The sequence below is a fragment of the Rhincodon typus genome, chromosome 5, assembly GCF_021869965.1.
Source record: "Rhincodon typus isolate 14 chromosome 5, sRhiTyp1.1, whole genome shotgun sequence".
In the NCBI taxonomy this organism is placed as follows: domain Eukaryota; kingdom Metazoa; phylum Chordata; class Chondrichthyes; order Orectolobiformes; family Rhincodontidae; genus Rhincodon; species Rhincodon typus.
Window position 1 is genome coordinate 16,444,915 of NC_063336.1, and position 15,850 is coordinate 16,460,764.

A 15,850-nucleotide genomic window follows, 5' to 3' on the forward strand; every position below is an offset into this window, starting at 1 on the left:
CCCCCTTGACCTGTCCGTCCTCCCTGGACTGACCTATCCCCTCCCTAACTCCCCACCTACACTCACCTTTACTGGCTCCATCCCCACCTCTTCGACCTGTCTGTTTCCTCTCCACCTATCCTCTCCTCTATCCATCTTCTATCCGCCTCCCACTCTCTCCCTATTTATTTCAGAACCCCCTTCCCCTCCCCCTTTTCTGATGAAGGGTCTAGGCCCGAAACGTCAGCCTTTCTGCTCCTATGATGCTGCTTGGCCTGCTGTGTTCATCCAGCTCTGCACCTTGTTGTCTCTAAAGTAATATAGTTTGCAGCATTACAACCTGCTCCTACATTTGTGGTGACTGTTATTGTGGATTAAACATACAATTGATGTGTACGGCTAACAATAATACTGGCAAAATAGTCTTTCTACATTCATTTCCCAATTATATTGGTTTGTCATTCAACATGACAAATTAGATATTTTTAAAAACATTTTGAGCTTCATTATCGAGCAGACTGTATTGTGCTACAATTTTGAAGATGGGGACAGCAAAACTAGAGACAAATTAACATAGTTCACATATTCTTTTTGTTATAAACATGCATCTTATTGGTAAAACAGACTTTATGATTTAGTTCTACTCATGGCAGATTGCTTGACTACCTTTTATTGGGTAATTCATTCCACATGTTGCTAGTTTGGAAATTTCCTAAGTGGCATAATATCAAATCATAATCCAACCATTAAATAATTATTTCTAAGTTATGAGAGACGAACAACCTCTCTAAGGTACCATACAGATTACAGCTTTTTCATTCTTTCCAGATCAAAGTAAAAGGTCCTAAGTATTGGGAGATAATGATGGATCTCTCTAAAGGACTCACAAGTTTGCAGTGAGTATCTTTGTAAAACAATTCCCTTGTCCATTTGTTGAATGCAGCTATACATGAATACTGTCATCAGGTAATTTATTATCATCCACTTCTTATGGACTCTTTCTTTCAGATCAATTCTGTCAAAAGATGGTTTTCTTTATGTCAAGCTCCGAGCAGGACATCTCTCTTACACTGAAGATCCCAAAGGATTTCGCAGTCTTTTAGCTCAGACATTCACTCACAGAAATCCCGAGTTCCTTTCTATCAAGGTAGAACCTAAAAAGACTGCTCCCTTCTGACCCATTGATTCTAAGAAATGGCTTGTATCTTAGCTTAAGACAAAAATGGGCAGTGGTTCATTTATTTTTTGATTCCATTGTATGAGTTAGATTTTAAAACCTCACTGCTTTTCTTGCAGCCTGAAGCTGTTTCAGCTTTTACTTCTGACCCAGCTTTGCTATCGTTTGCAGAGTACTTCTGCAAACAATCTAAGAAAGAAGGGGTAAGTGTTTCTTTTCGCATTAGTAATAGCTTATATAATCATAATTCTTGTACATATATTTCTTCCTTATCAGGCTGTGTAATCCTGGATCTGTTATGAAGTCTACCCATTTTTTTTGCTCCCAACTCTTATTTCCTACCATAGTGTAGAATATTTGCGTTTAAGCTATAATCAGCAAAATGCTTAGCTGTTGCACTTCATTGTGATGCGGATCAGTATGTGTTTAGCCAATTCAGCCAAAATCTGTTTGGTAGTTAGTGTTGGAAATAGTCAGTTATTTGTCTGAAGTTGCCTTGTTCAAGAATATAGTTGATTGCAAATGCAAAACAAAAATCACTGGCATGAGAGTGATCATGAGTGAATTGGACCTGAAACACTCAATCATTTACTAAACAATTTGATGGGATTATGGTAAGTTTTTTAAAAAGTATACAGATAATGGGAGGACCCTGAACAGCATTGATGTATAAAAGGATCTTGAAGTTCAAGTCCGTAGCTCCCTGAAAGTGGCCATGCAAGTAGATAGGGTGGTGAATGAATTCGTATGGTATGCTTGCCTTTAATTGTCAGGGAACTGAGTACAAAAGTCAGGATGCCATGTTGCAGCTTTATAAGACTTTGGTTAAGCCACACTTAGAGTACTGCATTCAGTTCTGGTCACTGCATTACAGGAAGAATGTGGAGGCTTTGGAGAGGGTGCAGAAGAGGTTTATCAGGATGCTGCCTGGATTAGAGGGCATGAGCTATAAGGAGAGGCTAGAAAAACTCAGGTTGTTTTCTCTGGAGTGGCAGAGGCTGAGGGCAAACTTGATAGAATTGTGTAAAATTGAGATGCACAGACAGGGTTGACAGACAGCATCTTTTTCTCAGAGTTGAAATGTCTTAAGCTTTGGGACATGCATTTAAGGTGAAAGGGGAAAAGCTCAAAGGAGGTGAGAGAGGCAAGTTTTCTACACAGAGTGGTAGGAGTGTGGAACACGCTGCCAGGGCTGGTAGTGGAGGCAGATACAATAGGACCATTTAAGGGACTTTTAGATTAGCACATGAATATGCAAGGAATGGAAGGATATGGACCGAGGACAAGCATAAGGGATTAGTTTCATTCGGTGTCATGTTTGGCTCTACAGTTCTGTGTTCTATATTTGTAGTCTGGGAAATGAATTGGAATGATTTTCCAAATCCACAATTATTTGGTGATGCTTATGCATCTTATTTATCATCCTCTGCTTAACCTGGTGTTTAATGTGGGGCAGTTTTCTTTGGGTGTTTCTGAGCATGTCACTGCAGTACAGTGTTGTTCTCACAGTTGGTTACTGGTATGTAACATGATTTTCAGGATGGAATCGTGTGCCTCCCCTGTGGCAAAAGAGTTAATAAACCAAGTGGTCTCCCTCCACCTTCCCACCCCCACCCCAACAGGTGGGATTTAATGCCCGTTCTAGGCATCTGACCCTGATATGAACTCTGTTCCGAGGGTGGTTCGCCATGCAATGGACACGATGAGCCTTGTGGTTCCCTGGGGTGGCTTCTTGTTCAAAGGTAGAGGGTGCCCGATGAAGGGACTTAGCAAGAGGCAATGTGGAGCTCCAAGTGGCTTTCCACCACATCATCTGCACTAAATCTGCTCTGTAACTAGAGTACAGCGTAATTCTCACAATCTGTTACTGCAATACAATATGATTCTCTCAGCCTGTTACTGCGATACAATATGACTCCTATAATCTGTCTTCAGTACAGTATGATTTTCTTAGTCTGTTACTGCAGTATGATATGAATCTTTGTTACTAGAATGCAGTTTGATTCTCAGTCTGTTGCTGCAATACAGTATGATTCATTCAGTCTGTTACTGGTGTACAGTATATTTCTCAGTCTGTTACTGGCATACAGTATGATTCTCAGCCTCTTACTAGAGTACAGTGATTCCCAGTCTGATCAGAGCTGATGAAGGATCATAGACCTGATTTTGTTTTTTTTTTCTTTGATGACGTGGAGGTGTCCCTGCAAGGCCGGCATTTGTTGCCATTCCTAATCGGCTTACTCGGCCATTTCAGAGAGCAATTAAGAGTCATTCACATTTCTGTGGGTCTAGTGCCACGTGTAGGCCAGAGCAGGTAAGGGCAGTAGATTTCCTTCCCTAAGGGACATTAGTGAACTAGATGGATGTTTACATCAATTGATGATCATTGTCCTGGTCACCATTACTGAAATCAGTTTGTAATTTCAGTTTATTAATTGAATTTAAATTCCTCGACCTGCATTAGACTGGGCCCCTGGATTACAAGTCAGATAACATTATTACTATGCGAACACCCTCCCTGCGGGTTAGCTCCATTTTTATCTCTACAAATTTTGCCTGACTTCCTTGAGTATTTGGAATTTTTCCAGTTTTGATTTTAAGATTGCAGCATCTGAGCAGTGCTGGTTTTTGTATTCCTCCGTTGATTCTGTTTTGCCTTAATGTTCGCCAGTTTTTGTCCCCACCTCCTTCTCCCGAAGGTGTTAACTGCTTGCTGGCATATGATTCCACAGGCAGCTCAGACTCTCCTGGTATCTCCAGGCGCTGTTCACAAGTGCAACTTGATGTAAAGGCATAAAAACCGATTGTTCACAAGAACCAAGCCCTCCCAACGCTCAGTGTTCGCACGTCAAATCTTACAGATGCTGATAAGGGAGTGCAGACTGAGGAGAGTTTTTCTCTGTCGGACACTGCTTCCTTGTTCCCCACCCAATGCAGGGTGCTGACGCCAACGCACTCCAACTGATCTCAGTTATCTCCACACAAAGGAATGAGAATAGAAGTTGGGACTATCTGACTGGTAGTTCTGCTCCTCCCTGAGCTGTACTTAAATGAGTAGTGGTAATTGTAACTTACAATGGCACAAAGGCACTGTGTAATAGTTGGATGAGGCAGCATTAATGAGGTAAAAGTTTCAGGTACTTACCAGACTGGGAACCTTTCGCCTCTGCCATTTGATGTTCCACCACTTCTGTTTTCCGTAGAGGGAAGTGAAAGGCATCATTTGGCTTCGATTTTGCTTCCATTCTCCTTTGAAGTTGGCAATTTTGCTGCCAGAAGCTCTTGAATTCTGTGTAACTTTCTGGAAACTTGGAAATGAGTACGGACGCAGATTTACCATATTAGAGTGGTGATCCTGTACTCACTGCCTGAGGCCTGCAGCCAACTCCAACTACTGCCCAGTCACCTTTGTAATGTCACAGATTGAAAAAATGCACAAGTATACTTTTGACATTTAACTTGGGTTTAAACATCAAGTCTTCTTTCTCTGAATGCATTAGATTTTACTTGTGTTTTAAATTTCTATTAAAGTTAACTGAATGACTCAATCTGAATGAATGTCAAAGTGAATTATCTGCTTTGAATGATTAATACAGAAATGTAGTTTATTGCTGCTTGTTACAATGTACCTTTTGTCATTATTTACATAATTTTGTTTTCATGAAGAAAACTGTTCTATCTTCAGAAACAGGACATACTAGACTTGCTGTCATCCATCCTATATGAATGCGTTACTCAAGAGAAGCCAGAAATGCTCCCTACGTATATGGCCATTGATCAGGTAAAATGGGCTTTTTATGGTCTCTTTGGATCTGTTTACCATTTTGTTCCCTTTCTGTTCCAACCACTTCTCCATGATTTATGCTATGTTCACATGAAGAGACCAGCATGAAACCCAGTTCCCAGGTTTCCTGCTTGTTTTACTTGGAACCATCAAGTTAATAAAACTTAAAAGTTTCTCAACTCTTCACTTTGTACCATTTCTTTCTCTCTGTCCTGTGCTGTCCACATAGCTCTTCTACTTGTAACTACTTGTGCATTTATTCACTATTTACTTCAACAATCCGATTGCTTCAGATAGTCCTTGCTAGACCATTTCATACTCTGTGTCTTTCCGCAATCATTTGATGAGCATTTTAAATTGGTCAACCCCTTGTCAATGACTACCCTAGTACGCAGTAGTTTTTGCTAACTGTCCAAATCAAAAATTCTTGGGCTATGTCTGATCAAGTAAAATCAGTCCCAGAATATCAAATCTCTCCTGTTGTTTCTGTGCTGTGTGTTCTTATTATGGTCTAATCTACTTCATATAATGGGATGCCCAAACCCTGCACTATTGTGTGGCCAAAGTACTGGCAGTGTCCTCTGGGATTTATCCAACTGAAGATGTTACCCTGATCAATTTCTTCCAACCTTTAGGGAACAGGGCCGTCTTGTGCCTTTGTGTTAAGACTCATGCTGTTAAGGATCACTTTTATGTTGTCAACCAGTGTTGTTCTAGGTCTATGAAAAGGTCTCTTCCATATTGGTGATGATTACTTTGGTAGGATCAGGTTCGGATGCATGAGATGTCCATACCAGAGGAGTTGCTAACACACAGTCACCCCCGGCATTGCCTTTTGCGAGTTTATCGTTGTCTTTTTAGCACTTGCGCAGACTGCCTTGATGATTGAAAGATCCTACATTGTATTGATCATCTTGTGGCTTATTTGGAATTTCTGGAATTTATGAATATTAGCCAATAGATTGCTGTTTACCCATACCTTTCAGTGATAATCTTTTGAACTTGTTCTCCCATTTCTTCTGTTTCCTCCACAATGTGCCTGTCCTTACATTAAGTTGAATATGTAACCAGTTCCTGCAGGAGAGAACCTCTCCCACTTTTTGGTGCTCAGCTTCTACTGAGTGTTTCCCACAATGTACCGCAACCTTACAAGATTTCAGCCATGATTCCAGCGGCTACTTTCCAATGTCTCAGTGCATTGGATCTGCAGAGCACGCAGTCTGCCATATGTAGCTTTAGAACAGTAGTGATCCAGATTTAATCTGAATGCCACTTATAACTCAAACTCTCTTTTCAGCTAGTGGCCATTGCAGAGATGTCTCTGGGAAGTGACTTTGAGCAGATATTCCTGCAGTCTTTCTGCTGGGACTCCAAAGGCACTCACATAATAAATGCAGTTAAGAATGGGGCTATCCCAGTGTCTGTCGCACATTTGCAATGGTTTTGTTTGCACCACATGAAACATACAAATTTTAAAGTGCAGTCCAGATGGAAGAAAAGATGTTCAGTCACTAAAATATTTAACAATAAGCTTAACTGCATTTTCCCAAGTAAATATTTAGAAACATATCTCCAAATAAAATTTAAAAATTTGTATTGCATTGTCATCCAACTCGGAGCAAAAAAGACTAAACAGTTTGGTACTGTTTACTTTTCTTGTTTCAGGCTGTGAGAAGGTTAGAACGGAAGGAGATGACTGAAACCTTTGAGCTTTGCCAGATCAAATTAGTGCAGCAGTTCTACAACTCTGTCTGTCTCCAGGATAAGTTCAAAAACAGCACCAGTGCACTCCTCATCAACTCCGAGTTTCTTCTGGCCATGAAAAGCATGTTAGACAAAACTCTGGATCAATGGCTACATGGTAAACACTTGCTGCATTTTGGTTTTTGGTTTTTGCATATTAATAACCTCTCAGCCATTTGGTTTCGGGGGCACGTGATTTTAGAGTTGAACTTCAACTAAAAAAAGAAAATGAAAATAGTGCCATGGATCTCAGTTTTGAAAGAAAATTGGATAGAAGGGAGGTATTATTGTTCTGTATAAGAAAGAAATTGATGATCTATTTATGCGGCTGGTACTTGGTTTCATTTGTTCTTGGGTTTTGAGCATTGCTGAGAAGGCCATAATTTATTGACTATCTGTAACTGACTTTGAGAGGATGGTTGTAAGTTTCTTAAACCGCTGAAGCCTGTGAATAACGTGTACACCCATATTGCCCTAAGGGAGGAAGTTCCAGGATTTTGTGGCAGTGAAGAAACAGCAATATAATTGCAAGTCAGGTTGATGTGGAGCTTACAATTGGTGTTCCCATGTGTCTACTGCCCTTGTTCTTTAAGATGATAGATGTGGTATGGAATGTACTGTCAAATTTGGCAAGTAGTTTTGGTGTATCTTGTAGGTGATAGAAGGACACATTCTTACAGACTGCTGTTTGGTTGTTTTGGGATAGCACTGGCCAGGCAGTGATGTTAATTGCCTCAACTTGATACTGAGCAAGTTGAATGCAGGCATGCAATAATTGGCTCCAAAAGACTTAGGTTGAGGTGGTAGGATAGGAACCATTTTTTGATCCTCTTTTTATAGAGTCAAAGAGATGTACAGCGTGGAAACAGACCCTTTGGTCAAACTTGTCCATGCCAGCCAGATAATCTAAACTGATTAAGTCCTATTCGCAAGCATTTGGCCCATATCCCTCTAAATCCTTCCGATTCGTATACCCATCCAGATGCCTTTTAAATATTGTAGTTGTACCAGCCTCCACCACTTCCTCTAGCAGCTCATTCCATACATGTGCCACCCTCTGTGAAAAAGTTTGTCCCTTAGGCCCCATTAAATATTTCCCCTCTCACCTTAAATCTATGCCCCCTAGTTTTGGACTCACCTACCCTGGAGAAAAGACCTTGGCTATTCACCCTATCCATGCCGCTCATGATTTTATAAACGTCTATAAGGTCTCCCCTCAGCCTCCAATGCTCCAGGAAAAATGTCCTCAGCCTATTCACCTTCTCCCTATAACTCAAACCCTCGAACCCTGGCAACATCCTTGTAAATCTTTTCTGAACCCTTTCAAGTTTCACAACGTCCTTCTATAGAATGGAGACCAGAATTGAGTGCAGTTTTCCAAAAGTGACCTAACCAGAATCCTGTACAGCTGCGGTATGTCATTCCAGCTCCTATACTCAATGCATTGACCATAAAGGCAAGTGTACAAAACACCTTCTTCACTGTCCTGTCTACCTGCGAATCTACTTTCAATGAACTATGAACCTGCACCCCAAGGTCTCTTGGTTCAGCAACACTCCCCAAGACCTTACCATTAAGTGTATAAGTCCTGCCCTGATTTGCTTGAACAAAAGGCAGTGCCTCACATTTATCTAAATTAAACTCTCTCTGCCACTCCTCGACCCATCAGCCCATTGGATCAAGGTTCCATTGTCTCTGAGATAACTTTATTTGCTGTCCACTACACCACCATTTTTGGTGTCATCTGCAAACCTCTTAACCGTAACTCCTATTATTTGCATCCAAATCATTTATATCAATTGCAAAAAGCAGTGGACCCAGCACCAATCCTTGCGGCACACTGCTGGTCACAGACCTCCAATCCAAAAAACAACCCTGCACGATCACCCTCTGTCTCCTACCTTCGAGGCAATTTTATATCCAGATGGCTAGCTCTCCCTGTGTTCCATGTGATCTAACCTTACTAACCAATCTGCCATGCGGAACCTTGTCGAACGTCTTGCTGAATTCCATATAGACAACATCCACCACTCTGCCTTCATCGGTCTTCTTGCTCACTTCTTCAAAAAAACTCAATCAAGTTAGTGACACATGATTTCCCACGCTCAAAGCCATGTTGATTATCCTGAATCAGTCATTGCCTTCCCAAAAACATGTATATCCTGTCCCTCAGTATTCCCTCCAACAGCTTACCCACCACTGACAACAGGCTCACTTGTCTAAGTTCCCTGACATTTCCTTACCACCTTTCTTAAATAATCGCGTCATTATTAGCCAACCTCCAGAGGTCCGGCACCTTACGTAGCTATCAATTATACAAATATCTCAGCAAGGGGCCCAGAAATCACTTCCCTAGGTTCCCACAGAGTTCTCGGGTACACCTGACCAGGTCCTAGAGATTTAATTGCCTTAGTGTTTTAAGACATCCAGCACCACGTCCTCTATAATATGGACACATGTCAAGTGTCTTTTCCTAATCATTATTCCCAAAGTCCTCAGTCAAAGGTCATATCTCCCTATTGAGAATAAAATCCCTTGATTTAAAAGGTAGTCTGCAGTTTTGAAGATGCTATATTCAACTCAAAACATTAACTTTTTCTCTCTTCATGAGTGCTGTCCAACCTGCTGAGTATTTGCAGTGCTTTCAGTTTTCATCTCAGACTTCCTTTCACCATCCACAGGATTTTGCTTTGACTTTTAAGATGCTTAGTTTCTCTCAACAGATTGCAGTCCAATTAAAAACTGGAGGGTGTCACTTTTCAAAATCCTTTCTCTGCTAAATTATCTGCTAAATTTTTCAGCATAGTGACAAGGGTTATGCTACAATTTGCAAGGTTGTTCCCTGGGCTATGGGCAAATTGAGAAGAATGTTTTAAAAATCACATGCAAGATGCTTGGCTTAACTAGCAGAGGCATTGAGTGTAACAGCAAGAAAATTAAGTTAATGTTTATAAATCAATTGTTAAGCCCCAGTGGAGTATTGCTTTCAAGTAAAAGCATAAGATATAAATTACAAGTAGGCCATTTTGCTTTTCTGGTCCACTGCCCATTCAATAAGATCATGACTGATCTATCTCAAATCCACCTTCCTGTATTACCTTTAATTTGTTTAGTACTTAAAAATCGTTACCTTAAATAAGAATTTGCAGCCTTTGAAGAGAATTTTTTAAATTCAGTTGTCGGATGTGGGGGTCGCTGACTGGGCCAGTATTTGTTGCCCGTCCCTAGTTGCCCTTGAGAAGGTGGTGGTGAGCTGGCTTCTTGAACAGCTGCAGACCACCTGCTGTGGGTTGACCCACACTGCCACTTGGGAAGGAATTCCAGGATTTTGATCCAGCAACAATGAAGGAACGGCGATCTAATTCCAAGTCAGGTGAGGAACTCTCCTCCTCTTGGTCCGGAATGGCCGAACCTTTATTGTGAGACTGTGACCTTGTGTTTTACGTTCATTCCCCAGTGAGGGGAAACATTTTCTCAGTGTTTACCCTGTCAAGCCTGTTAACAATTTTATTTGTTTGATTCACATAATGTCTTACTCTTTTGAACTCCAGGGGATAGAAGCTTAATTTGCTCATTCTCTCCTCATTGGGCAGTTTCCTCATTCCAAGAGCCAGTGTGATGAACCTTCACTGCAGTCCCCCTACAGCAAGTCTGTCTTTCCTTCCTTTGGTCAGGAGACCAAAACTGCAAATAGGTCTCCAAATCTCACATAGTAATGCCCTGTAATTGAAATAACACTTCTTTATTCTTGCACTCCCAACCCTTTGTAGTAATGGCAAACATACCATTGGCCTTTCTACAGCTTGATGCTATACCTGCATATTAATTTTCTGTGATCCGTGAGCAAGAACAGGCTTATTCATCTGAATGTAAGCATTTCCCTGTCTCACCATGCAAGAAATATTCTGCTTTGTTTTTATTTTTCTTGCCAAAGTGGATAACTTCACTGTTCATCCCATTGTATTTGTCACGAGCACCAGGCGTGGTTTGTGAACTGTAGATTAATATAGTTTATCTAGTTCCCTTTTTAATTTGAAATGACTCAAATTAAAGGCCGGCAGTAAACAAACTTTGGTTTACATAAGTTAAAAGGTTAGTTTATTGTAAACTATTACTGAAGGTTCCTTGGTGATAAACTTAAACTTAACAAGAAATTGCAGATGCCATGATTAAAACAAGTGTAGATAAGATAACAGAATAGTTCAAAGAAGCAAGTCTCACTGCTTCATTGTTGTCTCCCATTTGGGTCTGTTGCTGAAGCAATAGATTGAGCAGCTACAATAGCTTTTCTAAATGGTGTTTTCTGATACGCAAAGACCAGCAGGTTTTTATATTTGGGATGGAGATAGGTTCCTTCTTCTTCACTAGTTTCTTTGATTTTGAAACTTTCACACTGCCTGACATTTCTTCAACCGGTCGGTATCCCTCTAGCTCTTTGTAACCGGGCATCTTGATACGGTTCAAAGCTCAAAATGGTGCTCTATTAATTTTGAAGAATCAAAGGTTGAGCCAATTGTATGCCACACCGAGGAAGTTCATCCTTCTATCAAAATTCTTTCTCTCTGAAGCTCGAATTCTCCCACCAGCATTGTCTGCTTGCAAACTCCTGGTGTTTGAAAAATCTTTACACCTTTACATCTTTATATCTTTACACCCCTGGGCATGTCTCTCTGCCTTCCATTTAGAGCTAGTAGCTACATAGGGAAGTGATTTGTAGCAGATGTTTTATTTTAGTCTTCTGTATTTGCTTAAAGTTAGATTAGTTTAATGATAAACATCTAGATGTCATGATGCCATTGTACATGATGCATTCCATCAATCATGTCTTTGTCTCTTCATTCTCCCTTGCAGTCTTTTTGCATCCTGTTCACTGTTTACTTTGCCCTTGAACTTTGTATCATCAGCAGGTTGTATATTTTACACTCAGTTCCCTCATTGATTATTGTCATAGATTGGAAACAGCTGAGGCCCAAGCACTGATTCCTTCCCTACCCAAACAGTCACAGCCTGCAAACCTGAAAATGTCCTGCTTATTCCAACTCTGTTTTCTGTCCATTGATGAATCTTCAATACATATATACACTATTACCTACCAATCCTAGTGTTTGCAGTAACCTCTCCTATGGCACCTTATCAAATGCTTTATGAAAATCAAAATGCGCTACGTCTTGTTTTCCCAAATCCATCTTATCACAATGCAAGTGCAGAGCGTTGTAATAGATCTATTGAACCCAGCCTGCCACCCATAAATCCACATAGACTCTGCTTAATCATGTGATTTTCTTGGGTCCTGAACTAATCATAGATTCTGTTATTTTGTCTACTTCTGATGTTACGTTAATTGAACTGTGGTTTCCCTTTTGCTCTCTTCCTCCTTTCTTAAATAGTGGGTTATGTTCCAATCCTTGGAAATTGTTATAGAATCTAAGAAAAATCAAAACCAATGCATCCACTGTCTCTGCAGCTACTGCTTTCAAAAACCCAGAGCTGCATATTGTCAGAGCCAGGGAATTTATTGCCACATAGGCCCATTATTGTATGCAGTATCATTTCTTATACTAATTCCTTCTGAAAGTCACTAAGTCTCACAAGATAATTGGTTCCCTCTTATTTTCAGAGTGCTTTTGTGACTTCTGTTGAGTGAGGCAGCTAATAACGTATTTATTATTTATTCAGCTGTGCTGAAGGAGAGCACTATGGAGGACTCGAGCAGTGAGGCAATATGGGTAGAGCTCAGAAATAGGAAGGGTGCGGTAACAATGTTGGGGCTGTACTACAGGCCTCCCAACAGCGAGCGTGAGATAGAGGTACAAATATGTAGACAGATTATGGAAAGATGCAGGAGCAACAGGGTGGTGGTGATGGGAGATTTTAATTTTCCCAACATTGACTGGGATTCACTTAGTGTTAGGGGTTTAGATGGAGCAGAATTTGTAAGGAGCATCCAGGAGGGTTTTCTAGAGCAGTATGTAAATAGTCCAACTCAGGAAGGGGCTATACTGGACCTGGTGTTGGGAATGAGCCTGGCCAGGTGGTTGAAGTTTCAGTAGGGAATTACTTTGGGAATAGTGATCACGATTCCATAAGTTTTAGAATACTGATGGACAAAGATGAGAGTGGTCCTAAAGGAAGAGTGCGAAATACGGGGAAGGCCAACTATAGCAAAATTCGGGGGGAGCTGGGGAATGTGGATTGGGAGCAGCTGTTTGAGGGTAAATCCACATTTGATATGTGGGAGGCTTTTAAAGAGAGGTTGATTACAGTGCAGGACAGACATGTCCCTGTGAAAATGAGGGATAGAAAGGGCAAGATTAGGGAACCATGGATGTCAGGTGAAATTGTGAGACTAGCAAAGAGGAAAAAGGAAGCATACATAAGGTCTAGGTGACTGAAAACAGACGAAGCTTTGGAAGAATATCAGGAAAGTAGAACCAATCTTAAACAAGGAATTAAGAGGGCTAAAAGGGGTCATGAAATATTTTTAGCAAACAGAGTTAAGGAAAATCCCAAAGCCTTTCATTCATACATAAGGAGCAAGAGGGTAACTAGAGAAAGGGTTGGCCCACTCAAGGACAAAGGAGGGAAGTTATGCGAGGAGTCAGAGAAAATGAGTGAGATTCTTAATGAGTACTTTTCGTCGGTATTCACCGAGGAGAGGGACATGACGGACGTTGAGGTTAGGGATAGATGTTTGATTACTCTAGGTCAAGTCGGCCGAAGGAGGGGGGAAGTGCTGGGTATTCTAAAAGGCATTAGGGTGGACAAGTCCCCAGGTCCAGATGAGATCTATCCCAGGTTACTGAGGGAAGCGAGAGAGGAAATAGCTGGGACCTTAACAGATATCTTTGCAGCATCCTTGAGCACGGGTGAGGACCCGGAGGACTGGAGAATTGCTAATGTTGTCCCCTATTTTAAGAAGGGTAGCAAGGATAATCCAGGTAATTATAGACCGGTGAGCCTGACGTCAGTGGCAGGGAAGCTGCTGGAGAAGATACTGAGGGATAGGATCTATTTACATTTGAAAGAAAATGGGCTTATTAGTGATAGGCAGCATGGTTTTGTGCAGGGAAGGTCATGTCTTACCAACTTGATAGAATTCTTTGAGGAAGTGACAAAGTTGATAGATGAGGGAAGGGCTGTGGATGTCATGTACATGGACTTCAGTAAGGCGTTTGATAAGGTTTCCCATGGCAGGCTGATGGAGAAAGTGAAGTCGCATGGGGTCCAAGGTGTACTAGCTAGATGGATAGAGAACTGCCTGGGCAACAGGAGACAGAGAGTTGTAGTGGAAGGGAGTTTCTCAAAATGGAGAACTGTGACCAGTGGTGTTCCACAGGGATCCGTGTTGGGACCACTGTTGTTTGTGATATACATAAATGATCTGGAGGAAGGTATAGATGGTTTGATTAGCAAGTTTGCAGATGACACTAAGATTGGTGGAGTAGCAGATAGTGAAGGGGACTGTTGGAGAATGCAGCAGAATATAGATAGATTGGACAGTTGGGCGGAGAAATGGCAGATGGAGTTTAATCCAGGCAAATGCGAGGTGATGCATTTTGGAAGATCCAATTCAAGAGCGAACTATACGGTAAATGGAAAAGCCCTGGGGAAAATTGATACACAGAGAGATCTGGGTGTTCAGATCCATTGTACCCTGAAGGTGGCGACGCAGGTCGATAGAGTGGTCAAGAAGGCATACGGCATGCTTTCTTTCATCGGACGGGGTATTGAGTACAAGGGTTGGCGGGTCATGTTACAGTTGTATAGGACTTTGGTTCGACCTCATTTGGAATACTGCGTACAGTTCTGGTCGCCACATTACCAAAAGGATGTGGATGCTTTGGAGAGGGTGCAGAGGAGGTTCACCAGGATGTTGCCTGGTATGGAGGGCGCTAGCTATGAATAGAGGTTGAGTAGATTAGGATTATTTACATGAGAAAGACGGAGGTTGAGGGGGTTCTGATTGAGGTCTACAAAATCGTGAGAGGTATCGACAGGGTGGATAGCAAGATGCTTTTTCCCAGAGTGGGGGACTCAATTACTAGGGGTCACGATTTCAAGGTGAGAGGGGAAAAGTTTAAGGGAGATATGCGTGGAAAGTTCTTTCCGCAGAGGGTGGTGGGTGCCTGGAACGCATTGCCAGCGGAGGTGGTAGAGGCGGGCACGATAGCGTCATTTAAGATGCATCTAGACAGATACATGAATGGGCAGGGAGCAGAGGGATGCAGATCCTTGGAAAATAGGTGACAGGTTTAGATAGAGGATCTGGATTGGCGCAGGCTTGGAGGGCCGAAGGGCCTGTTCGAGTGCTGTAATTTTCTTTGTTCTTTGTTCTTTGTTCTTTGTTTGTCTCTGCCATTTCCCTAAAGCCCAATATAATTTCACCTATTTCTGCCTCTAACAGACCTTTAATCTGCCCTTTTCCTATCTCTGTTCATGCTGAAGCATTTATCGACTTTATATTGTTTATTATTCTACTCTCATTCTGGGCACAACACCTTATACAGTGACTTAATTAAAAAAAAACTTCTTCACACAGTGTGTGGTTAGGGTTTGTAATGCACTGCCTGGAAATGTCGTGAATGCAGATTGATTGAGACATTCAAGAGGGCATTAGATAGTCATTTAAATAGATACGGTCTGCTGGGTTACAGAAAAAAGGCAGGAGATGGGCATCAAATTAATTTGCAGATAGTATAAACATGATGTGCTGAGTGGGCATCCTTGTGAGTGTAACAATTCTGTGATCCTGTGACTTCAGTCCTCAGCAAGGGTACAAAAATGGACTGGACACTACCAAAGATGAGGGGCTTCAGTTACTTGGGAAGAGTAAAGAAGTTGCAGATTCTCCTTGGAGCAGAGAGAAAAAGGAAGACTTGCATTTATGCAGTGCCTTTCATGACTAATGGACAGCCGAAAGTGTTTTGCACCTTTTTCAAGTTCTTTCTGAAGTGTTTTCAACATGGTAATGTCGAAAATTATCAACAAGGTGAAGAGGAAATTTGAGAAGTGTTCAAAATCATGAATGGTTTTGATATAGTAAAGAGAAGCTTTGCACTGGGACAAAAGTCAATAACCAGGGGGCATAAGATAATTGTGAAAAAAGGAGCGAGACGAGAGAACAAGGTGCAGGGCTGGATGAACACAGCAGGCCAAGCAGCATCATA

General features: G+C 41.5%; 1 protein-coding gene across 1 annotated transcript in view; it reads left to right on the forward strand.

Annotated features, from left to right (window-relative positions):
- The window catches only part of anapc1 (anaphase promoting complex subunit 1), a 199,978-nt gene that overhangs the window by 165,687 nt on the left and 18,441 nt on the right, over positions 1–15,850 (forward strand). The window contains 5 exon segments of the mRNA XM_048596681.1: positions 808–875; positions 988–1,126; positions 1,276–1,359; positions 4,842–4,937; positions 6,606–6,801. Of these exon segments, the coding sequence (XP_048452638.1) occupies positions 808–875; positions 988–1,126; positions 1,276–1,359; positions 4,842–4,937; positions 6,606–6,801 (583 nt within the window).